Raw genomic sequence first — 27,824 nt, 5'->3', positions numbered from 1 at the left:
AAGTGCCATTTTTTTCTTTTTCTTTCGCGCACTTAATTCGTAGCAATTCATGAATAAGATTCGCGCACATTCTTTTTTTTTGTTTTCACAACTTAAGCAGTAAGAATTGTAGGATCACTCGGTGTCGAATCACTACCATGGATGATGTTTCTTCAAACTTAGAGGCACTATGGAATTGTAGGATCATTGGATGGGATACTTTCACTGGTTTCAGGGGACAATCTCCAGCCATCGTCCTTCCTTCCATCTACATCAGCATTTCAGGCGCGACGAGGTACAAGTAGTACGGGTGGAAAATCGCCCTTCCTTCCTTCCTTACAGGTTTTTTTCACTGCCGATTTTTCTCTCCTCCGGTGGTGATGGAATTGGGAAAATTTCCACGAAGCAGTCAGCCTCCGTTACGCTTAGTTCCAGAGATAGAAAATCTTCCTCCAAAGATTTCCTCAGCAAGCAACTATAATGCCGACTTGTAATAATCCTGGAGGGTTGTAATAACAGGGCTACAACCCTGTTATCAGTGTTGTATTTAGCTTGAAATAATTTCAGTCTTAAGCCATCATACGTTCTAAACAGGTTTATTTAAATGTAGGCTGGTATTGATAACAGTTGACGTCCACACTCCCTATGGGAAGGGAATGGACAAGACTTCTGACAATTCCTGAACAGCTTATCAGGATCAAATCATGATGAAAAGGACACGCAAAACTATGCGTTCTTACGTTTTATACCAACACAGATTTGAGGTAAAAAGGCACACTGTCGTACATTCCTTGTAACCTTACGCATTAAGGAAAATCATTTCTGTTTCCTTATATGGAAGTGAAAAAGGGAACGATTCTAAAAATAACTCTTCCCTTGAAATATAAATCTATTTATATTTCAATGGTATGTTTTCAGCCTTGAATTCCCAAAATAGAATCTCTCTACTCTTATTCTTTAACAAAGACATTTTATGAAAACGAAAGAGTTTTAATTCTTTTATTAATACAAAAGTATTTAATTTTTGTATTACATATATGTAATACATAAATTAATTATATATATATATATATATATATATATATATATATATATATATATATATATATATATATATATATATATATATATATATATATATATATATATATATATATATATATATATATATATATATACATGATAAACCATATCCTCAAACAGTTTTAATCGATTTTGCAAAAACGGAAAAAAATAAAATCTGAAAATACTTTTCAATAAATATAAAGTATATAAAACCCATAATTTTAAATTATCTTTGAAATAAAAACAATATTTTGCATATCGTGATTACAGTACAGGAACTAAATAACTCAATATTTTTTTTCAATTTCAGGTTTCTTTTTTAATATATTTTTATGATCCAGTAAAGAGCTTTAAAACACTGGATAACCTTTAGTAGTGCAATGTTAGAGCTAATAAAAAAGCAAAACTTGATTTTACTTTTTCCTCAGATTAGGTTTCCAGAGAGATGTTTCTCCTCTCCAGCCTCTTCGCACTCATCTTTGTTCCTTTGCTGTGTTCTTCTCAATGTCCTTTGATTTATAAACGATTCAGTCCGGAGCACTCTTTCTGCAAATCTCGAAATCCCCAGTGCACAATCTTCTCTTCAGGATTGCAGTCATTTCAAGAGAAAGAAGAGATTCTGACAGAGCATAACAAATACAGGAGCAAATGTGCCCTTGGAAATGAGAGAGAGGCTGGGGGTCTCCCTACCGCTGCTGACATGATGGAAATGGTAAGGGGAAAAATACCATTAACATTCTCTCATAATCAATATAGAATCTTATGGTGCCGGGACAATCTGGTTGGTAGGGCGTTGGGCCCATGTCCGAGACGTGGTGAGTTCGATGCTTGCCGGTCGAAGGATCCCCGTGTAGTAAATGGTGACACTCTCGCTTCATACACATGATTCCTTTAAACTAAATTCCTTGTCTTTCAATCTTACCTTATATGGCGCAGCCGTCTTTTTAAAAAAGAACCTTTCTATTTCTTCTTCTTTAAACATCGTCATTCTATCGTTACATTTTAAATGCTTCTCATGAAATTCTGACTGCTAAGGAAGCAAAAAAGAATTCGTCATCGGTTGCAACTCACTCAGGTAATCCTATTTTAACAAAAAATGAAATTTCACTGAAAAAAAATTGAAAATTGCATTTCCTTAAATATTGATTTCTACTCGCCAAACTTCTTAGTAACAGACGTGGCCAAAACAGATTCCCCTCGCTGCACTTTTCTTCACCAAGATGTCAACAGACGCGAATACTGTCTTGAATGTGGAATGACGGATTCATTTAACTGTGGCCGAGTTAAGGGGACACGGGACCTTGAAATCATAAAATTTTCAAAAAAAATTTTTTTTTTTGTTAAAAATGTTAAGATAGTCAGCCTGAACCACGTGTTGTTCAAATTTTTTCGATACGATGATTTTTTATGATTTTATAGCTATTTTTCTGAAAAGTGGGCGTGGCACTTTTGACGTTCCATAAGCTGTCTGTTTGTTTACATTGTAGTTATCAAGCTTATTTTGATTTTTTTTTATGTTCAAATCAATATTTCTATAAAATATTTTTTAATTAGTATAATGTGACACTGTTTGGCAACGCCAAATTAACTTTAACCGTACTTTTGTTTACATTGTGGGCACTTTGAATTCAAATGTATGAAATTTTCTAGCATGTTATCGAAATTCTGCAATATGCTTTTCCTATGTCAATGTCAATAATTTTTTTAATCATCTGGTATCAAATATATTATTTGTTTTATTAAAATTATAGAGAATAATGTTTTTAGTTTTTAGTGTAATTTTTATGCACACAAAAATAATCTTTTTTCTTTGTTTCAAGGTTACATATGACATATTAATATGATGCATAACGAACAATATTTTTATGTAAAAATCGTTTGTATTGGTAAAAATTTAGCATTTATTATATTAAGAATACATCGGAAGTTCTTTTTATATTTTAAGCATGATATTATAGCTATTACAGTGAGTTTTAGCTAATTTACACAAAAAAAGTAGTTTTTCTCCGTTAACTTTTTTTGCATAATTTACTTCTATAATTTGTCCCTTGTGTCTGAATATTTGAAAATTTTGCCTGAAAATTTTTCATATGCTTCATATGACTGTTATAAAGACAATGTAGCATTGTTTTCACGAAATATTAATTATAAAGTTTTTTATACAACTTTAACTGTAGGAGGAAATGAAAATTTTCGAAAAAAAAGGGTCGGAACTAAAAAAATTTTTTTTTCTCAAAACCTGTTGAAGTGAAACAATAACTGATGCTAGAGTGTCTTTATATCATCATTATCTATCTATAGAAAAAATTTTAAATTATTTGGATGAAATTTCAGACACAAGGGACACTTTTTGTATTTTTTAAAATTTTCATATTTTATTAAATTTTTAAAAAAATTTTGACCAAAATTGTTTTTACTTGGCCTATTTCCTAAAATATGCTAAAAAATAAATAAATTATGTTCATAATAGTAAAATTAAATTAAAAAAAAAGTTTTCATAAATTTTCATTTGAAAGGTCCCGTGTCCCCTTAAAATCAGATTTGCCATTAAGAAATCTTTCACTCAGGGGAAAGAAAAATGGCTTAATATCGCGTTTAGTTAATGATAATGTAAGAGATATTTAACGTATATTTTAAATATATCTTTACTTAATCGTATTCGAATCCAAACTAGACATAAAAAAACATAAAAATTCCAAAACAATATTTACGCGCGTTGCAACAAATCATTGTTTATTTGTATCTCGACCCGCCCTATTTAAGGGCATACATAGAGTAGCATACATCAGAAATTATATCAACAACAGTAATAAAAAGAATAAAACACAACAGTTAAAAACATGATTCTAAATCCAGCCAACGCATGGAAAATCACAAAGATCATAATTAAAAGAGTAAAAACGATATATTACATAAAAGTGAATAAAACACCCATATCGTACGTGGTAAAAGCAATGCAAAAAAGTAACAAGTCATACTTATGCAGGATGGCCGAAGACGGCTACATGCCCATACTACAGCTAACAGTTCTAATTTGCTTGAATGGTAGTTTTCTTCATCGGGAGAAGTGCGCCTGCTTGCACAATAAACTAAACGCATGGCATTATTTGAATCCCGTTGAAGTAACATTCCTGAAGAACTTGCGTCTGTATGAAGCTCAGTTTCAGCACGAGGGTCAAATAATTTCAAAATTGGCTCAGACGTTAACATGGTCAGCAATTTCTCAAACACCGTCTGATGCTCGGGATTCCATGTAAATGCTTGACCATTTTTAAGCAAACGTGTAAGTGGTGATGCGATGGCAGCGTATCTTTCTATAAAACGGCGATAAAAACCAGTCTAACCTAAGAATCGTCAAAGTTCATGCTCTGATCGCGGAGCAGGGAATTTTGCAATTGCAGCAACTTTTCTTGGACCCGGTTTAATTCCTTCTGAACTAACAATAAATCCCAAATATTCAACTTCAGACACAGCAAATTCACATTTGGACAGCTTCAACATAATTCCAGCATCACTTAATTTTTGAAGTACTGCTCTAAGTTTTAAAATCATATCCTTAAAATCCACAGATTCGAAAAAAATGTCGCCAATAAAGCCTTTCCACAGTAGGTTACCGAGTGCCCTTGACATGTATCGTTGGAAAACAGCTGGACCATTAGACAATCCAAAAAATAAACGTGTGGGTTCAAAGTGACCATCAGGTGTAATAAATGCGGCTTTTCGCAGATGATTCATTATCCGTAGGTATTTGATTGAAGCCTTGACAAGCATCAAGTATGCATAAGTTGAATCCTGATAGTTGATCCAAAAGATCATCGTACACGGTAAAGGGAACTTGTCTTTCACGGTTTGAGAATTAAGTTTCCTATAATCGATAACCATTCGATGTTCTCCAGTTTTCTTCTTTACAAGCAATACAGGACTACTATATTCCGATGAACTATCTCGAACAATGCCTTGTTCCTTCATATCGCTAACTATGCCACGCATAATCTCTCTTTCATTTTGTGAAGTACGGTATGGCGACCGAGAAACTGGTGAGCTTCCAGGTTTTTCAGTAATGTGCATAACTGTATTATTAACGCATCAGGCGTCAGAGCTATACACATTCTAAACTCATTTAGCAAATTACTTATTTACTGCTTCTGATCTATTGTTACAGTTGGATTAACTTTTATATCGTCGCATCGAATAGGTTCTCTTTTAATATTTTTGTTAACTAAAGCCATTTTACTCTCTTTACAGCTGTCTGTATTATCACGAGTAAAATCTGTCAGCCATTTGCCTCTTAGAAGAATGCGATCTTTCTTAAGATGAAGTTTGCTTTCACTGAAATTCGCGATTGGTAATTTAGCCTTACCATCTTTTATCAAGCAGGCATAATCATTTTCATGTTTACTTATAAAAATTTCTTCACTACCGGTTTGGTTTCCATTGCTGATTACTTCTACCATTTGTACTGTGTTTGGCAGAATTTTTACTGGTTCCGATATTTTGAGAATAGCGTCTTTGAAATCTTCAATTTCAAAATTCTCAAAACATGGAAATTCATTTACACTAAACAGCATTGATTTTCCTTCCTTTCTAACCATCATTAGATCTGGCATATCTAGGATATCTTTTCCAATGAGGTCCAGGAAACGTTTCGTCTGCAAACAATTTGTAGTTTTACATCATTTAGTATCAGTCTGTCAATGGTTAAATTTATTGCGCAAGAGCCTAATGATTTTCTCAACCCACCAACTCCTCGTATGATCGTAACGTCACCATTATGTGTATTATAGACTCCTATCTCATTAGAGAATGTTTATTTAATCATGACGGCAGCTGTATCTATTAAAGCACTTGTAGTTATCCCACGTACAAGAACAGTGTAACTAGTTTTCAATGGGTGATAACGTTGAAACATTTACTGACGGTTTACTAATTTTCTTTGGACAATCTTTCGCACCGTGTCCTTCTGTACGACAAAATGTACACAAGTTTGGACGTTTTGGCTTAGAGCAGTCACGAGAATGATGTCCTTTTTCAGAACAATTATAAAATATTATGGAGTCTAACCCTTTGATTCTAATAACTTGATCATTTCTTTTTACTCCAAATTGATCATATAGAGAGGGTACCTGAGAGTTATTTTAGTACAACTCTTTCAGTTCAATATAATCGTCAATTTTATTCACTAATAACATTGGCGACTTCAACAAGGACCACTCACTGACATAATATTCTTAAACTGCTGTTGGTGCACTTTGCTTAATTCTGTCTAATATAATTAAATTTTTTAAATCTTCCACTGTTTTTATATTTAAACCTTTTATCCATCCATCAAAAAATGTTTCAAGTTCATAATAATATTCTCTCCAAGTACTATCAATTTTAATTTTATGCAAATAAAACAACTGTCTAAATTTTTCAGGACTTAATTTATATCGTTTTAGTAACAATTCCTTCACATAAGAATAGTTTTCCGCTAATTCTTCTGATTCTCGCATGATTATTTCAACTATATCTCTTGGTAAAACACTAGTCAAACAAGCCACCCATAAATTTAGCTCCATTTTAACTCGTTTCATTACTCTTTCGAAATGCACTAAGAATAAACTTATGTCGTCATTTTTCGAATCAAAGTACCGTAACTGAGATTGCAAGTCTATTTTTGGTTTTGGCGAATCAATAGGTAAATAACAGCCAACGTTCCCTAGTTCCAATTTTCTCATTTCTAATTCATGCTTTCGCATGGCTTCTTTCTCAGCAGCGGCGGCCTCTGCTTCTCTATCCGCATTTAAATTGAATATCATTCCTTGTACCAAATCCTCATCATAGTTTTTACTATTTAAAATCAAGTTTTTTTATATCTACAAGCTTAAAAGCATCGTGTACTTCTTTACTTCTTCGCCAAGTTCCATTGCAATAACCTGTAACTCTGACTTACGTACTTCAGATAAATAAGACATCGTAAATTAAGAAAGAAAAGAAACATAAACAACAAATTACCGTTCTTTTCATCCCACTTCTGAATTGTAAGTGATATTTAGCGTATATTTCAAATATATCTTTTTTAATCGTATTCAAATCCAAACTAGACATAAAAAAATAATAATTCCAAAACAATATTTACGCACGTTGCAACAAGTCATGCTTATGCTCGCCCTTGAAACATTTAGCTGCTTACAATAATATTAAAAGAACAGATGACGGAACTTTAAACGAACTTTTAACTCTTCGCATACAATCGCCAAACGATGACAATACACAATATTCCGAAGAAAACTGCTTCGATTACACAGAATTATTTACTAAAATTGAATTACAAAAAAACAAGGGGAACTTTTAAGCAGTCAAGATATTCCTCAATGTACCCCCTCACCTCCTCTCTCGTTAACAGATTTTAATATTGCTGTAATTCTCGCTGCATTTATGGATACTCAAAAACAATTATTGGACAAACAAGTAAGTCAACCAAATATCATCCAAATTACATCCACTAATGGTACCACAAATTCTATATCAATATTTAAAGGAGATGCCGTTGACAATGCTTCTGAATGGATAAAAGAAGTAGATAGAATAGGGACACTGGCTAATTGGTCTGATGATCGTAAACTAACTAATGCTATTTCTCGCCCAAATGGATCTGCAAAAATTGACAAATGACACGATGTAAAATTTATAATGATTGAGCTGCATGGAAAACTGCCCTCGCTGCCAGATTTAAAAGGAGCATTACAATGCAAGAATTTTTAACTCATCAGAGCGCTCGTAAATAAGAAAATAATAAAAGTTTTGTTAATTATATTTATTCTAAGGATACTCTTCTTGAAGTAGCTCCGTTTACTATACGATAAGCTGATCGCATTTCTATGATAATTGGTGATATTGCAGAAGAAAAATAGCAGATAGCCTTAGCTACCCTGAATTCAAATACTGTCGAAGAACTAATTGACAGAGCTGCAGCACTTGATGCAATTCGAAGTTTAAACAGGAGAATATGTCACACCAATCAACTCACAATTTTTTTTCAGTATCGAAATCTCAGTCAAAAACTTTCAATTCATACCTTGAACAACAACGTAACCCTGCTACTAACGATGTTCGAGAAAAAGGTCATGCTTCTTTTATGTGCAGTTTACCTCCCCCTCAATTAAGTTCACCTAGAGCTCAATCACGAAATTCATCATGATCAGTTCAAGAATCCAACAAGCAGCTGAAAACTCAGTTCCCGTCTACTAGACACTCAGTTATTTCCAGTAATAAGCCACACTGCACCACCAGTTCAAATTATCCAAATTTGCGTCACAACACAAATAGCAAACTTCCAACTACAAGCTCTGCTCCTGCAAATGAAAATAATGATCATTCTATGAACTGTATTAGAATTCAAACAAATAAGCCTTTTACTTAATACCTGTTACTATTAACAATAATAAAGAAATTGAAGCCCTCTGTGATCCGCGTACAGACATTACCGTTATTCAACATTCTTGCTTTCCTATTAATGCCGTTATTCACCCATGGTCTGATGGACATTTTCAAGTCATCGACCATTTTATAAGCCATATTGGATGGATTTCATTAAGTAAGTGGATTTCGTTAAGTATTCAATGTTTCCAACTTATTGGAAACATTCATCATCCAATGATCAAGGTTGGAATTTGCCCCCAACTTCCATTTTCACTCATTTTGGGATTTGTTTGGCAACACCATGGGCAATCTTAGATGCATTTACAACTCTAATGTTTCATTATGCATTTCTACTCCGTCTGCACTCCATCTATACGAATACATTCATTCATCAAAACCTAGCATTAACTGCATTTCTTCCAGTGAACCCTCAGTACCATCATTAAACCAAGTAAACATCCTCCTCAAACTGAATTTAATCCAAAATCTGCAGGACTATCTGAGTTTCGGCAAGCTCAACTTGATGCTATAATTGGACAATTTTCAGATATATTTTATTCTGATGATGACAATATTGGACTATGTCCATATGTGGCATTCAAAATAGAATTGCAACATGACAAGCCTATCAGTTGTAAACTATATCGCCTTACAGAGCCAGATGGCCAAATTTTGAACATTCAAATTCAAAAAAGGTGGAAACAAGGAATTTGCCGTCCTTCTAACTCGTCTTACGCCTCCCCTGCTTTCATCGTTGAGCAACCCTTCCATGAAAGCACTCCAAGGCGAGTAGCTGTAGATATCTCACGTACTATCAACTTCATCACCAGGATTGATCCGCACCCGATCGACCATATGGAAGAAGTGATTAAACGAATCGTAGGAAAATGCTTTAATTCTAAAATGGATGTAAAATCAGCATTTAACATCATTCACGTCAGAGAATCTGACATCTACAAAACTGGTTTTGTAACCGCAGACGGACATTACAAATTTCTTCAAATGCCATTTAGTGTCACTGACGACCCATCTACGATGACAAGAGCAATAAAATGTCCTTAAGACCACCTTGATGAAAATAATGTAAATACATACACTGACGACATTTCAACTTCACATGATAATTTCGATTACCGCCTTAAAGTTAGTTACAATATTTTTTAAGCTACTCAAAAACTGGATTCAAAGCAAAATCCAGGGAAGTCGCAATTTGCTGCATCAGAATTTTCTCTTTTCGGTCGAATTCTTTCCCAAGATGGGGAACGCCCTGATCCAGAATGCACAGCAGCAGTTGAAAGATACTTTACTCTAAAAACAATTTAAGAAGTCCTCAGTTTCCTTGGATTCGCTAATAAGTTTAGAAAGCACATTAGAAAGTATGCTGTTATTGCAAAACCACTCACAAATATTCTCAAAGGATTATAAAAGAAGACAAGCAATGCGACAATCACTTTAACTGATGACCAACATCGAACATTCGGGATTTTGAAAACCATGATTACTACAGTTTCTATTCTTGCATACTTCAAACAAGGACTACCAACCTTTGTAGAAAATGACGCATCTTATTCAGGATTAGGTGCATATTTATCTCAAGAGCAAAATGGCAATCGACGTGTCATTGAATATGCATCACGGATTTAAGAAGATGCTGAGACAGGTTACCACAGCAATCAGCTGGAGTGTTCTTCTGTAGACTGGGCACTTACTGAAAAATTTTGTCTGTATCTTATTGGTCGCAAATTTCAGCTGATAACAGACAACTATACGACTGCATAAGTTATTACTAAATCGAAATATCATAAGTTATTACTCAATCGAAAATTTATGCTCTATTTGGTGGATTTTGCACAATTTGACTTCACAGCTATTTATCGACCTGGAAAAAGGAATGTTATTGCTGAATATCTCTCTCGTTATCCAAAACCAGCTATTTGAGTAACTGTTACTGCACGCCGTGAGTCTCAAGTTAGTGAAAAACAGAATAGAGATGACTTTTGTCAGTATATTTTTCGCCTGCTCAAAGAAGATAACCCTAATAAAAAGACTTTATCTATTGTAAGCAATTACAAGATTGATAACAATCAATTGAAGACAATCTAATTGAAGACAACCTAAAGACAATCAATTGAAATCTGCAGTGGTGATTCCGAAATCTATGAAAGACGAAAAATTTTATTGACCTATGTCATTGCAACACCTTCTGCCTCTCTCTCAGCATATCGCTGGTTCAAAACTAAAACGACACTTCTGCACTCACTTCTCATGTTATTTGAATGAGAAGTGAGTGCAAAAGTATCGTTTTAGTTTTGAACCAGCGATATACTGTGACTGACGCACTATATCGTTTACGCTGACGGGGTCGTATGCTACGAGATCAAATCTATCGATCCGCGAAATAAACTTTTGAAAGTTATTCATGTGCAACATCTTCATCCATATTACATGCAAGAAGGGCCAATCATCCAGGAAGAGGAGAGCTCGGAAGAGGAAGAATAAATTTCTGAATTACAAGATCCAATAGAAAATATCCAGGATCCTGAAAATCACTGAATAGAGCAGCTATGATCTGCGACGCAATCGACGCCAGCCTGAAAGACTTGAACAAAATCTGTCCTAGAACCTTTAATTTTTACACTTTAATGTAAATATCTACACTTAGCATTGAGCGGGGCTGAATGTAAGGTTCGCATAAGTTTAATTTTATCAAAGTGGAGAAAAGTTCTACATTTATATAAAAAAGGTAGCAACAGATTAGAAACAGATATAGAACGCTTCGCTTTAAAATATTTTTAAATAATTCATTATTGTTGATAAAAATATTTTTTTAAAAATATCTTCTCGCTTCTTAATTATAATTCATTTAAACTAAATTCCTTGTCTTTCAACCTTACCTTATAATACTATGCTCGGTATGCTATGCTGGCCTATTATAAAAATACATTATATTATGTTGGGTATGCTATGTTAGTCCATAATTAAAATCCATCATACTAGTTGGGATGCTCTGGCTCAAAATGAAAATTCCTAACTCAGGATGTTGGGCAGATTTGTAACAATCTTACAAATGGTGTTTTTCAGTGTTCAAATGTTGTCAATGTCTTACAATCATACATAAAATTTTATAGTTTAATGTAAAATTTAAATGATTTAATTAAAAAATGAATGTTTTTTTCTTAAATCATAACATGGTAAGACCTGATTGATTTTCCTGAATGGCCACGTGCGAGTCGACATCCTGAATGTTTTCACAACGTGAATCCCTTAATATTTTTAGTCGCAAAAGTCGAATTCTTGGCCATAGATGGCGCCACTAGAAAACAAGAAGAAGCGCACCCTCTTTGCCTTAATGGCATACGACAACAACAACAAAATCTTAATCTGGATAATTTTATCGTAACCATCAAAATTTGAGCGAACGTTATCGAACTTCGGGGTTCCAACGTTTGAGTTGGAAACCTATAAATTATGTTGGTTCGTGATGGGCTGTTTTTGTTAGACCAGCAAAAAACAGTCACATCTTGTAGGTTTATCTCATCTTGGTCAAGCACAAAGTTGGACTGATTCGCAACATGAAGTGATGATCAGTTTTGATGGAAACCCTTAAAGAGTAGGATCGTTTTTGATGCAATCCAATTTACCTATGCTGGTTTATGAAACCTAGTTGATTGGACCATAAAGAAATCAAACTACGTCATTTTTGTTCATGTTGGTCCAATGTAAAATTGGGCTAATTCCTAACATAAAGAGATGGTCATTCTTGATTGTACCTTCAACAATTAAGATGGATTTTTTTAATGGAAGGCTATGATGCTAGCCAGCTTTCAATGACGATCCATAATCGGAAAACAATCATAATTTTTTTTTTGTGAAGACAACTATATTGCAATCACACCATTTACAAGGTTGTAATACCTGAAATCATTTTTCAGAGGAGTGTTTATTCAAGAAAATACAAGCCTGCTTTTTAAATGGACATAAATACATAAAAAATAGGTGCAAACCACCCCATTTGCTTACACTTGATATAATTATATTAGTTTCGGAATATTTTAAAATGTCAAACTTGAATAAAGCAGACTATAATAATACGACCAAATTTACGTCGGCAGGTAAACGTAAAGTTGCCAGCGAAAAATAGAAATTATAGTGATAAAACTAGAAAACCCCGAGGTAGCCGAGAGGGAAACTAAAAACGAGGTAATTGTGGAAGTGCTTCATTTACGTCGCACTAGATCAATGATCTACAGGCGACGGCCTAAGAAACATCCGTGAGGATGATCCGAAGATATGCCATCACAATTTTGATCCTCTACAGAGGGAATACATTTCCCGCTTTGGTAATGCGACGAAGTCGAACACTTTACGGTAGAACAGTTTAACGAGGGTCGATACCGTACACTCTCGGTACCTTTGCAGACTGACCAAATACTGAAGGAAAAAAACTAGTAAAGAGAACGAAAATTCATTTCCATGGAGAGGTAATAAAGAACTCATATCGTTAAATCGGTCTTCACTTGAGTTGTCGCACTAGAGATGCACAATAGGCTATTAGCGACGGTCTGAGAAACATCCCTGAGGATAATCGGCCTTCACATGAGACAGGAGTGGGCATCTCTCAAGTATTTCTTGGGGATTATTTATAACTTTTATACTCTTAGGAATTAGTTAAGTAAAATATTTAAGGCAGATCCATTAAGGTAACAGAGAAAGAAACATTTAACAGAGGGGTTCATCTTTCGGTCTGCTTTTTTTTCCCTGGACAATTCTCATTGCATGCGAAAAAATTCCAGGACAGAAAACTGATTGGTGAGTTTTTCACAGAAAAATATATTCTACCCATCAGATTTTTATTCTCATCAACGAATTCGCATACAGTGTGAACGATTCCTTTTATTTTTTTTTCGGAAATAGATAATGATCAAAACAATAGTGAGTATGACCTAATTTCTTAAGGCATTTGAAGTTAAGCATTCCTGCAACAACACACTGTCCGAAGGTCATGAATGCTTCACAATTTCATGATAACAGCATGGTAATGTGGTCAGTATCACGTCCTTTAGATCTCATCCATCTGAAGCTGGGTTTGCTTTGAGTCGCCGCTGGGGACCAAACCCTAATGATTTTAAATGTCAGCCTTAACCACTGTGTCATCTCGGTTCTTGTAAAGTGAAACGAATGGGCTCGAATGTATTACAAACTTTTCTGAAGTTGTTTTTAATTATGCTTAGATTTGTTGAAAGTGAAAATGGCATTCAACTTTTGTTTTGTCTTTGCAGGTATGGGATGAGGAGCTTGCTGCAATAGCTCAAAAATGGGCCGAACAGTGTGAATTTTATCATGATTGCAACACTTGCAGAGAAGTTAGTAAGTAATATATTACATATAAATTTCGAAATCAGATACAACTATTATTATTTTAACGAATAACTATTGTAACGAATGACGGTATCACGCAAAATTACATTAAATCCGGGTTCAACAGCCCGAGTCAAATCAGACAGACGTTCGATGCTTCTTTTTCTCACATAATATGCAGTTCGATTGGAGTTCGAGATTTTTGTTGTTTACATTTATAATGAAATCACCATCCATATTAAATTGGATAGGAGACTAGTGGAGCCTTCTGAAGAAGTTCGATCCTGGCAGCTGACTAAACAATTGGCGCAACACGTTAAACGAGTCGAGTTGAGAGAGAGGGTTACCGGCGACTTTCAAGGAGAGGCTCACGATTCGGGCCCCATCCCCGGCCTTCTTGGAGAACCAGCTCTGTTGCTCTCCACAGCGCTTGTGAAAGCAGGACTTAAAACGTTTTTACATCTTTAGCAATGGCTGCAAACGTAACTAAAAAAGAAAAGAAAAAAAAAACAACAACATCGGATGAGCTCCTAGTATTATTACAGCGATTTTCATTAACATTAATAGATGAAAAAATCTTCACCATCAGAAAATGTTTTCAGAAGAGCAATTGAGAGCGAAGATGAAGTTGAAAAATTTAAAAATTGTCTTTCCTTTTTTTAAGAAGGAGGTAAAATAAAAATACTTTTTTTTTAAACAAATATAAAATTAATGTCCAATAAAAGTAATTTGTATTAATTCTTTTTTTTTAGTAAAAAGCAAAGCAATTAAAAATTCTAGATATAAATAACCTGTTTATAACCTCCAGATTATTTTGATGTTTTACTAAAATATTAAAGTAGATGACATGAGTTGATAAATTTGTGTTGACCTAAACTTTTGTATAGAACTTTTGAATATAGAAGTTTGTTTCTTCATTAGTATTCTCATTATTATATTCTTGGTTCTTGACGGAAGGAAAGGAATAATGTACCATAATTTATATACTTATCTTTGTTGTTTTAAAATAAAACCTCTCAATTTTATTTTCGTTGATTTTTCTATTGGATTTTAAGTTAAACATGTTTGTACAAGATGTTAATTTAAATTGAAAATTTTAGCGCATTCCCTCAGTTTCAATTTATGTTTTTATTTTACTTAATCTTATTCCAGATTTTGCTAAAGAAAATGGATTTCTCATCTCTCATTAAATCTTCATGTCTCATTTGTATTGATAATTAATCATTAAAATGGCATTTATAATTCAAAATTTGAATTGAATGAACATTATCTTGGTGTTGCAGAATTCGGAATGAAAAAATACAAAATTACTTCCCTTAATTTTTTATTAAGTCTTAGAATTTGATATATTATGAGGTCATATTATTATTTTTTTGTATAATTCATATAATTTAAGCCATGGATTAGGAAAATGCTTGTAAAATTTCGTGGCAGTTTTAGCTTGCTTCTGTGTGAAGTGTAAATAAGAGTACACAAACTAATCTTGTAGGTTTTGAAAAATGTTATTAATTCCTTCCAAATACTAGCCAGCATAGACGCTAATGAACATTAGAAATGCAAATTTTTATATATAATTTGTCATCAATTGTCAAAATATTAGAAAGTATATAGGTATAGATAATTTAGTTCAGTATTAATTGTAATATTTTGTAAAAGCTTATTAAAATAATATTTAAATATTCTGAATGAAATCGTTATGAGAAAAAAATACAATTCCGTATTATTCAATATTCAATTTGATTTAAACATTGTAGTTTAACGTTTATCTTGTGTTTTCTGCAGTCAAGAGATACACCATGTATGTTCTAAACTATTAAAAAAAAATCTAATAAATGCCATATTTGACGCTGTAGTTGAGAATTTGAAATTTTCCGATATCATAACCTGTTTTCTTATAGCTCAATGTAAATGAAAATTGAATCCTTTTCTGGTTTAATTTTTCGTTTCATAGGTATTTTCATAATGAAACCCACTAAAATTAATACCAAATTTAAACCAACTAATAAAATAGTTGAAAATTACTTGGTATTTCTTTCAGAAATTGAAGAAACTAAAAATAAGTCGTAAAATTGTTTCGCAATAAACCAACCACGCTTATCAATTTATGAAATTGTTCATAAGTATTCTGTAATTTGTAAATTAAAATTCAGCAATTAGTGAAAAAAAAGTGCAGTGAATTCTTAGGCCTACTTCATAAAGTTAATTGACTAAGAGTATGCAAAAATAAAATCTATATTAAATATATTTATTTCGAAATCTATTCACCATATTACCTGAAAGTTATTTAGAACATTCATACTTAAAAGTATTTAGTAATGAATTTAAAATTAACATGCATTGTGAATTAAATATGACTTCTGTAGTTGAGACTATGATTAATATGTAATTTGTCCATTTAATTGTATCTGTAAAATATGATTTAATATTTTTACAATTCTTTGCATAAATATTAAAAAATGAGTTCTACCATGTTATTTTACATAATACATTGAAGTAAACGATATATTTTCAGTTTCATAAGAAACTCTTAAAATTTGTTTTCAAGTCGTAGCTCTCTCATTTTCTCTTATTTAAAAATGAGGTATTAAATACTACCTTGGAAATTGAATCATTTAATTAAACTAGATAGCATTATAGCAATTAAGAAATCTTTAAAACTGTTTTAGTATTATTATGAAGTCGTATACAGATATTAAAGAAAAATATCTAAGTCTTTGATACATCTTTCACAATAAACAGCTTTGCATCTTTCAAAATAAAGAATTCATTACTATCCTAAAAAAATTTGACCGATTTTAGAAAATTCAGCGACCTACGTTTTCTGATTTTATTTCTAGAAATCTGATAAATTTTAAGTTCGATTAAATTTTTAACCGTTTTTCGGACATGAAAAAAATAGTAACACGAATAAAATAGCTTCTCAATCCACACCAACCATTCTCCTACAAGATAAACAAAACAGGGTTGCACCGTGATCTACGATTGCACGCTGCCATAAGATAAGGTGTGAGGCAGTAATAAGTAGGATAACCATATTTGAGGTTTTCAAAAAGATTATTCTCTACCGCGCCCAGCAGTGCCTAAAGCGTGAGTGTTTCCTAGAGTACTTATCGGCATTATCCACGTGATCTGATCATGGCTAAAAGTGTCCCTACCATGGCTGTTCAAAAATAGAGCCCTGAAAACGGTGCTTGGCCTTATTATCTATTCATGCTAAACAGAGGCCAGTGGTCGGAAGTAGTGAAACTACTGTAGTCGCTACTTATTTTTGTAGTGAAGTGTACTCCTTTGTTGTTGTTTTTTTTTATAAAGTGTAATGAGTTGTGCTATACAAAAAAAAAAAAAAAAAAAATAATAATAATAATTTGTAGCGATTCCTGGCAACTATTTTTTACATTAGTTTAGTATATGATTCTTACACAACTAATTTTTCGAATTGGGTGGGTACAAATCTTCGCTTGACTGTCAAAAGGCGTAATTTTAAATGCTCTAGTGAATTAACAATAATTGCGTATTTAGAATTCCGTATAACTAAATATTTAAACTAGCCATTATGAATAATAGATAATTTATCACTTCGGTCACACTTACACACGCGAATGTACACTCAAAAAACAGCGGTGTTGTTTCAAAGGAGGGAAACATATTTTCGATGTACTTTATTTCTCAGAGGAAATGAAAGAGCATTTAAACATCTAACGAAATTGCAAGTATTTGTTAATTTCCTGGCATTTCTTAAAATTAAATATTTTTTGTCAAGAAGGGCATAAAAGAAGGATGGGTTTGAACCATCAGCCGCTTAAATTCTGCGTTAATATAATGTCACGAGACATGAAATAATTTTTTCGCGTGTATGATTTCTTAATATTGTACTTACATGAAATAATTATTGTATGACACTGGCATTAAAATGACAATACTAACTGTAGGATATCAAAAATGTTTACTTTAATAAAAAATTTTTCTTCTTTTGATTTTAATAAAATAAATTGCCAATCATATTCTCTTTGGACAGATTTATTTCATGTTTTCTATTCAGATTTCTTTGTTGTCAACAGTATAAGAGAAATTGGTTCCTTATTTATTTACTTCTTGCTTAACGGTATCTGTTTCATAAAGACAATATTATCAATCTATACATTTTAAGATAAAGATATTGAGTCACAGTCTAATGTTTATTAAACGGTAAATAATTATATATCCTTTTTAATAAGTTATATTTACTTTCAATTAAATTTTATGTGATAAATATAATAAATGTATGTCATAAATATAATAACGTATGTCATAAATATAATAAATACTTAATCACTACTTAAAATTCTAAGGCAACATTAACTTTTCACACTATTTCTAAAATGAACCCTCCTGGGCTTAAAACTTTTTACGAGTTTTTATAGTAAGTCAATAATTAAAAAAAACGAATTTATGGATGAAGATACGATGCAAAATGATTAGATGCAAATTTTATTCTAATAGAATCGATAACAAAACCTGTGGTACCAATTCTGTTTAAACAATTTGTCGAATTTTTACGAAGAAACTATGTTATGTTACCGACTACTATTTTGTAATTGAATAGGATAGTAAATAAACTGTAATAAATTTTATTGATACTGAATGAAATGAAATTTAACTCTGGAATATCACCCAAAGGCAAGTTAACTCGTCAACGATCTCTTAATATAATAAAATATCTTTCAAATTAATAATTTTTAACAATCTGAGTAAATGGTTGAGAAGAAAATTCTCACAACCAAAATTTTTAAATACTAACAATTGGAGAAAAATATTTATTAGATACGATTTAAAAAATAAATAGATAAAAATCATAAAATAAAAACCTTATAATTTCTCTCTTTGCTACTGGTTTAGTTTTGCCAATCCCGTTTTTTGGTCCTAGAAAATTTCAAGTTTGCGTTTCTCATTAACTATTTTTATGTGTGCCTATTTTAACACTCTCAGCATTTATTCTTAATCAAATATTCTCTCTTTGTTCTTAAATCTCATTTTTTAGTTAACTTTGGTTCTCCTTAGATAGCTACAACGTGGGTCAAAATATCGGTTACAAGCAGTGGTCTTGTCCAAACAGAGGTTGCTGGTCTGCGGACAAACTTCATCCACGAAATTGGACTGCCATTATACAGATGTTTATTGACGAAATCAAACTTTTCGACAAAAACCTGGTCAAATCTATACAATTCGACGCAAGGAAAGCCTTTGGACATCTGACGCAAGTAAATTGCTTTGTTTCTTATTTTTCAAGTACCCATTTAGATTTTGGAGGCATAAAAATTATTTCAATTTTGGGTGATGAAAAAATGTATGAGGTGTTAGTGTCCACTGAAATATGGGTCTATAAGAAAGTTCCTTCTAACAAATCAGGCTTTTTATAGAGACGCATTAAGATCCAATGGAATGTTCTTCCGATAGATGGTTGATCGTGTAAATCAATCCAATCCAATTGAAATCCAATGCAAGAATTCAGGGTTACTGTTTCCGATCAATTTTCACGCCTAAGCTTAAAGAAGAGTGCCATCAAATATTATTATACTTGTAGTGTTTGCAATATAATTCCTTTTTTTCTTTCAATTTAAATTTCAACAAGATAAACCACATATGAAATTGAAAGACTGCGCAAGCATGCTATGCCCTGCAACCCAAAAAATAACTAACGGTGATATGTTACACAAATATAGCCAAATAGGGTTAATACTCAAAACATGGACAACCTTGCAACTGATTTATGTTGGGATATTAATTCTTTAAAATTTGTCTTAGACTTACAAACAGTTAGAATTTTCAAATTAGCGGAAGCTCTTAAAAGCTTATCTCCGGAAGCTGGTAAAAATACGTGTAAATTTAAGCATAAATCACAATAATGAAACTTCCTAGAATATTAAGCTTGTTCACGCATCATCTCGTAAACATAATATAAGCGTTAATAGTTCAAAGGGGTGACTTCAAATATGCTAATTAGGTATTGAAAAATTTGAGTGGTCGAATAGTTTCTGAGTTTTCAAATTTTTAAAAAAAAGCCGAGTATTTAAAATATGATTTTACAAGAACAATTCGACCACCGATTTCGTTCAAATTTAGTATTTTGCCACTTAAAATAATGTTCTTTAAAATTATGTAGAATCTTATGTACTTTACAATTCAAAATTAAATAAACCCTAATTAAATAAATAAAATTACCCTAATTAAATAAAATAATAAATAATTATTTAACATTACTTTTTGTGTAGAATAAACAAATTTTAAAATTGTGAGCAAAATTCTGGAGATAGGGCGAATTTCACAAAAAGTGAAATTCTCTTGATGGGTCCCAAACTTTCGACCAAATTACTTATTTGCAGATTTAATTTTGAGGATCCATCGAAAAAATATTTATTCAGAGAAAGTACGTTTTAATGTCAGATTTCATGGAACCTGGCTACCTGGCTCTGCAACATTAAGAATTTTTACTTGCTTCAATTTTCATTTGTTCCAAAGCATCTGCTTGTGCTACATCAATTAGATCGTCCATCGTTTTCATAAAAATATTGCAGCTTTTTATTTGCTAGCAGTTATATTGAAACTTTTTTTGTAAATATTTATATTCATCATAGAGTTTGACTGACTAATCCCCATACAGTGGTCAGAGGAATATATATTTTGTCTTCCAGATAATTTGGGCGAAGACATGGAGAATCGGATGCGGTTATGTGGCCCATCTCCAAGGAAACGAGTACAGGCAACTCTATGTTTGTAATTATGGACCTGGGTAAGGATTTCTTTTGTTTTGTTACCATTTTATCTTCCAGCATTTCTCCTCCACCACCTTTCTGAATTTTGGCTTACAATTAAATTTGCTTCAAATAACTTTTTTCCACTACTGATGGTTTACAAGCATTTAGCTCTGCACGGCGTTTGCAGCTCCTATGCAATTTTGGCTCAATTTGTATGCGTGCTTTTTTTCATTTTCCCCACGTGATTTTGATACAGGGTGCACAGATACATTAGAGGCTCCATATAAAGACTTCTTTATGCTGCATATAAAGACCTTTTAACATTCGATATAAAGACCGTTCAAGCAAAAGCGGCGATTATTATGTCGTATACAAGGAAAACATATATTTTTACTCAAACTTGAGCTATATTTTTTTTGAAAATAGGAAACTGAGAAAATAATGTATAACATAATGCGCAAATGTCACGTTGCGAACATTGATTTTTGTGCAGTGAAATGAAAAGTCTTAACGATATCAAGAAAGTTTTGACTCGTAAATAAACCTCCCAAACAGATAAAGGTTACACAAAATAAAATAAAATATTCGAATAAGGAAAGCAAAAGTATAATCTACGACACACATTGAAAAAAGGTCTACATTTAACTGCGCTTTTATACCGTAGATCACATTAGCCTGGGTAGCGTCATATATGTCCTACATCGGCTAGAAGCATTTTGTTTTAAAAGTCCAAAAAAGATTGCTTTTGAAACAAACTAAATTTTAGTTGTTTTTGGAGGTCGATGGCCGTAATGACTGACTAAAGAGATTATATAAAATTGTTATCAATAATATTCTAATTCAAATATGTTAAAAAGAATTTCATAAAAACTTGTATAATTTTTTTTTTCATTTTATTATTTTTGGCAGTGGAAATATAATATCGAAACCAGTGTATGCTACAGGCAAACCTTGTTCTCAGTGCCCTGCAAATACATGTTGCGGTGCATCCTGTAAACAGCGAAACAATTATCCAGGACTGTGTCGTAAGTATCTGTTTTATAATATAATACTGTCGTGGAATCCAACACCGATTTATAAAGATACTTTAAGGGCGATTTCACTGGACCTTATATGGATGGTTGATCGTATAAAGCTGAGCAAAGATGGCGCTAGAGGCTAAAATTCATCGTTCCGGGTTACTACTTCCGATTGATTTTTACGCCCAAGCTTGGAAAAACGCGTCATTCAATGCTATTATACTTGTAATGTTCGCAATATTACTCATTCTTTCAAATTAATTTTTAACGAAACAATTAACAAATGAATTCGAAAGACCCTAAAAGGAACGCGATAGCAACGTTTGAATACGCCATCTGCAAAGAAGATCGGTTTCGGTTTCAAGTCTTAACTCTCCCCTCAGTTGTACAGGAATGCACTATGATATTTTCACCTTTCTTAATATTTTTCGTATTTACTTGCCAAAAATATTTTTCTTAAATTTCCATGACGTTTTCTTTTACAACTATGTTCAATTTAGTTTTCAGTTCTATTTTGTTTCCTAACTTAAAAGTATTCAATCTATTTGAAAATCACGACAGAAACTAACCTTCTCCCATGACTCTCCTCACACTAATGGTGAAAGCATGCTAAATGTTGCCATAAGTCTGCTCTACTCCACCTCCCTTATGAAAAAATCGAGGTATAAATGAGGTATAAACGATATATATTTTAAAGGTATATAGGAGGTTGTTATTTAAATACGTCGTCAGGTTGAAAAGGGTGCAAATGAATACCTCAAAATCAACCTCAAATATACCTTAAATATATCTCCAGAGGTATACATGTTTCAACCTGAGGTGTTTAATTAGTTTCATTTTCAAAATTAGGTTATTACTTATCAACCTGAAGTATATTTTTTTACACTTGTGAAAGTATTTGTTCAAAAACACTTCAGGTTATTATAAATCTACCTCAGGTGAATTTTGTTCTACCTCAGGTAATTATTTTTCAGCCTCAAGTATCTAATTTTATGCTTGCAGAGGTATTTATTTATTAACATGTGGTGTGTCATTTTACACTTCAGGTTATTATAAATCTACCTCAGGTGTATTTTTTAATACTTGGAAAGGTAATTTTTTACTAGCGTGAAGTGTATTATGATCGACCTCAGGTAATTATTTTTCAACCTCAGGTATCTAATTTTTATGCTTGTAGAGGTATATATTTTTCAACCTATGATGTCTCATTTTACACTTCAGGTTATTATAAATCAACCTCAGGTGTATTTTGTTCTACCCAAAGTAATTATTTTTCAACCTCATGTATCTAATTTTATGCTTGTAGAGGTATATATTTTTCAACCTATAGTGCGTCATTTTACACTTCAGGTCATTATAAATCAACCTCAAGGGTATTTTTTGACATTTGGAAAGGTTATTTTTTATTAACGCCATGTGTTCCATGTTCTACCTTAGGTTATTATTTCGTAACCTCAAGTATATATGCTTAAATTTTTAGAAGTATTAATTTATCAACCTAAGATGCGACATTTTACACTTCAGGCTTATGTAGCTCAACCTAAAGCTGTTTTTTTTAATACTTACGAAGGTAATAACCATTATGAAAATTTAAGGTATATTTAAGGTTGATTTGAGGTATTTTTGAGGTATTAAGGTTGTTTTGAGGTATATTTGAGGTGTATTTAAGGTTGCAGAGAAAACAGCAATAAAAATTATACCTCGTAAAGGTTGTAATTAAGATGTACGAGGTTGATTTACATATACTTCAGCTTGTTTTGAGGTTGTTTAAAATTCACTTCAAATCAACCAGACTGATAAGGTGATTTTTAAGGTACACCAGGTTCATTTTCTTACACTTGTAACAAAAGAGGTATTTTTGAGGTATAAAAATTTTTACCTTATTTCAACTAACGATAAAAAGGTATTTATTGAGGAATATGAAGTCATTTTATTTATACCTAAGCTTATTTTGAGGTTGTTTTAAATTCACTTCAAATCATCCAGACTGATAAGATGATTTTTAAGGTATACGAGGTTGTTTTTCTTACACTTGTAACAAAAGAGGTATTTATGAGGTATAAAAAAATCAACCTTATTTCAACTAACGAGAGTGAGGTATTTACGAGGTATAAAAAATATACCTTTTTTCTACTAACGATATTGAGGTATTTATGAGGTATAAAAAATATACCTTATTTCAACTAAAGAGAGTGAGGTATTTATTGAGGTGTTGAAGTCATTTTATTTATACCTAAGCTTGTTTTAAGGTTGCTTAAAGTACACTTCATATTAACTAGCTCACTTCCCAGAGTTCCATGCGAGCCGGCAAATGGCGTGTGTGTTGACAATCGAAAGTCTATTCGAAATTCGGTAAGTGTGCTTGACATTTATTAATTTAGTTTTATCACTTTTAATCAAATATGCTTCACTTTTGAAACTTAAATTTTATTATTTTTGTTTTAACGACGCGTCCTGATCTTAAATAATTTAAGTTGGAGGATATTCTTTGAGGCTATCGTTGTAGGCTTAGCAATAAGAGAGAATAACCGAAATATTTCTCGTCACTGTTTAGGGTAACATTACTGGTGAATCGTTACAGCAGGTTATGCACAGTATATTTTATTGTTTGTAGTTCAGTCAAATAGAACTATTCTTTTTATTTTGCTTAAATGTATATGTTTTAACGTAGCAGTATGCACGCTGATTAATTGAGAAAAATGTTCACAATTTCTCTTATAAATAAATCATTGAAAATTGAAAGATTTTTAAAATAGCAATTTTGCTTTGAAATTCTACTATAGCTGTATGCTTATCGTTTGGATATTTGTTGCAAAGTTTATATTATTGTTTATATATATATATATATATATATATATATATATATATATATATTTACAGAACTTATCCACAGTTCCCTGATATTACTGAGATGGCCTAGGCTGTAAATAGCACATGCGCGGCGGCGCAGAAGAAGAGACAAGCAAGCTACTGCTCAGCCTTCCCCTAGGATATAGTTCTGAATTTATACCTAAAAGAAAAACTAATCTCTCCTAATAGTAGTCGTAAACCCATGAAATTGGGTCGGCTGTTCAACGACGGTTATAAAATAAAATAAAATAAAATCTCTCCTAATAAACTACAGATTTTGTGTAATTGTTGATAACAATAGTTTGCTAGATATTTGATAATTGAAAACTAGTAACTGTACTAGCTCACTTCTTCATGTTTGATCAGAAGACTGCTATTTTCATTACATGTTATTTTCTCGCATTTTACCCACGTTAATTATTTACTAAGCAGATTGTTATTACTTATTAGAATATTGGGCAGAATTAAATTAAATTCGATTTCAAGTTTATATGACAATTTGTTTCAAGGTTATGAGCTTTTTCATGCAGCTGTTTATGGTTCACTACTTCAAAAATGTGCGAATTTCGGAAATCTTAAATATTTTAGAAATAAGTCAGTATAGTATGCAATTTTAATCCTGAATTGAATAAAATCAATTGCAAATAAAAACATTTATTGTTGAAAGTAATATGCATTATTTTGAGTTTCATCCTATGGGATGTGTATTTATATTTAAACAAGTATTTGTAACAACTAACTATTAGTTTTATTCTGCTCGGTATTATAAGTTATATAGGAGATATTATACTCAACTTATTTTAAAAGTATTATTTCAAATCATTCTCTCTTAGACATTTTCCTCACATAAAATTACTCACAACTTTAAAATAAATGCTCCTTATCAGAATGTAATTTGTTCTATTCAATTGAGTGTAAAAAAGAATAAAAATTGGTACATAACTTTAAAATTTTAATTTATTAAACGATTGTAGATTCTAGATTACATTGATTAAAAATTATTAAAATAACTATTTTTTAAGAAACTCTGATGTGATTGACAATAACATAAGTCCTTTTCAGAATCAGCGTCAAAAATTTAAAAAAAAGCTGCTAGTTTCATGAAGTCTGACAAAAAGCTGAAAAATATAGACTAGGTTTATTGAGTTTAAAGATTTTTAAGAAAGAAAGGGAAGGAAATCTAATTATTAAACTTACAAGTACCATAATGTTACAGATGTATAGAAAAATAAAAAGTGTTAAAATTGCATAATAAGATTGGAATTATACAGGGTGTTTATAAAGTCCCGGACCCATTTTGATGTTTAATAACTCATAAAATAATAAAGATAGATTAAAATTAATAACATTAATGGTTAGATAGACTCAAAAAGTTTCATGACCTTTGTCAATGAACTTCCACGTGTGCCCCCTTCGTCGCACGAAGAATATCAAGTCGATAGTCAGTTTCACGAGAGGTAGCTTTCATTTTTACAGAAAAGACAATCTCATCAGTCGTATACTTAGACATGTTGGAAAACTTCGTATTTCCACAACTAGAAGAGCTTCAGCCACATGTCTTTTTGCAACAAGATGGTGCACCACCTCATTGGGGTATCATCGTTCGTAGTTCTTTGAATGACCATTTTACAGGAAGATGGATTGGGCGAGGAGGTCCAATTCCTTGGCCACCCAGATCACCTGATATAACGCCGCTGGACTTTTTTCTTTGGGGATTTATAAAGGACAATGTTTACAGGAGGATCGTGTCGAACATTGATGGCCTAAAAGCCAGAATTACAACCGCAATAGCCTCTGTGGATGCCGACATGCTTGCCGCTACCTGGCGTGAAATTGACTATCGACTTGATATTCTCCGTGCGACGAAGGGGGCACACGTGGAAGTTCATTGATAAGGTTCATGAAAGTTTTTGAGTCTATCTAACCATTTATGTTATTAATTTTAATCTATCTTTATCATTTTATGAGTTATTAAACATCAAAATGGGTCCGAGACTTTATAAACGCCCTGTATATTTGAATTTCTGTAAATGTTGTTAATGGTAATACTGTCTTTAGTGTATTTTATTTTGTGTCTGTGATGCATGTCATGCTTTTTAGCTACGAGGATTGAATAGAAATGGCAGAAGATATTTATCTGAAAAGGAAAATCAATTTCATCCAGTTAATTTAAATCATAAAAAAAATACTTTCTAATATTTTAAGACCTGCCACTATAAATATGACTTTCTTACTAATTTATTTTTTTTTCCTTTCAGGTTCCAATAATTACAAGTTTCAACATGTAGACGGAAACAGTATTTAAAATAATTTTGTTGGTTTGTAAAAAAAGTGAAATTTTAGTTTTAAATAAAAGTACTTCGAATTTGAGCTGACTAATTATTTAAATTTGTAGTTTTATAGCTTTAAAAATTCAAGCACCTTAGACAACTATCTTCTAAAAATACGAGTATGAGTTCCCATAAATAATTTTTACTAACTGTGGAATTTGGATAAGTGTTATTTTAAGATGATTTAAATCAATCTATTAAAATTATAGAAGAATTATGCATTTGAAATCTTCTTTTATAGCTTAACAAAAGAAGCAATTACTGCCGAAGATTTAATATTAAAAATTTCAGGTTGATAAATGATCTCTACTAGTGAAAAAAAATGTAATGTACATTATTCTTCATATAATATATATAATATCTTTATATATATATTATATTTTTTATATAGTGAGTCTAAAAATTAATAAACTAGGTGGTCCGTATAACACCTCACCTTCGTAAGTGCTAAAAAAAAACATCTTTGGTTGATAAATTAACACTTCCAAAAATACAGAAATATATACTTGAGGTTACGAAATAATAACTTAAGGTAGAACATGGAGCACATGGCGCTAATTAAAAATAACCTTTCCAATTGTTGAAAATACACTTCAGGTTGATTTATAACATCCAGAAGTGTAAAATGGCCCACCTTAGGCTGAAAATATATACCTCTACAAGCATAAAATTATATGCCTGAAGTTGAAGAATAATTACCTGAGGTAAAACAAAATACACCTGAGGTTGATTTATAACAACCAGAAGTGTAAAACGACACACCACAGGTTGATAAATATATACCTCTACAAGTATAAAATTATATACCTGAGGTTGAAAAACAATTACCTGATGTCGAACAAAATACACCTGAGGTAGATTTATAATAAGCTGAAGTGTAAAATGACACACCATAGGTTGAAAAATATATACCTCTACAAGCATAAAATTATATACCTGAGGTTGAAAAACAATTACCTGATGTCGAACAAAATACACCTGAGGTTGATTTATAATAACCTGAAGTGTAAAATGACACACCTTAGGTTGTTGAATAAATACTTCCACAAGTGTAAAAAAATATACTTCAGGCTGAAACATATATACCTCTG

At 31.9% G+C, this 27,824-nt stretch overlaps 1 protein-coding gene across 1 annotated transcript in view; it reads left to right on the top strand.

Moving 5' to 3' along the window:
• Window positions 1-27,824, top strand: part of LOC107442964 (cysteine-rich venom protein AnHyalC) — an 81,936-nt gene that overhangs the window by 23,411 nt on the left and 30,701 nt on the right. Inside the window, exons 2-6 of the mRNA XM_071179050.2 lie at window positions 1,473-1,756; window positions 13,725-13,812; window positions 18,841-19,040; window positions 20,472-20,569; window positions 21,444-21,559. Of these exons, the coding sequence (XP_071035151.2) occupies window positions 1,490-1,756; window positions 13,725-13,812; window positions 18,841-19,040; window positions 20,472-20,569; window positions 21,444-21,559 (769 nt within the window). The 5' untranslated portion in view covers window positions 1,473-1,489. The remainder of the gene's footprint in view (window positions 1-1,472; window positions 1,757-13,724; window positions 13,813-18,840; window positions 19,041-20,471; window positions 20,570-21,443; window positions 21,560-27,824) is intronic.

The sequence above is a fragment of the Parasteatoda tepidariorum genome, chromosome 6 (genome assembly GCF_982258835.1).
Source record: "Parasteatoda tepidariorum strain Cologne lab strain chromosome 6, Ptep-v5.0, whole genome shotgun sequence".
In the NCBI taxonomy this organism is placed as follows: Eukaryota; Metazoa; Arthropoda; class Arachnida; order Araneae; family Theridiidae; genus Parasteatoda; species Parasteatoda tepidariorum.
This window is presented reverse-complemented; position numbering and strand designations above follow the sequence as displayed.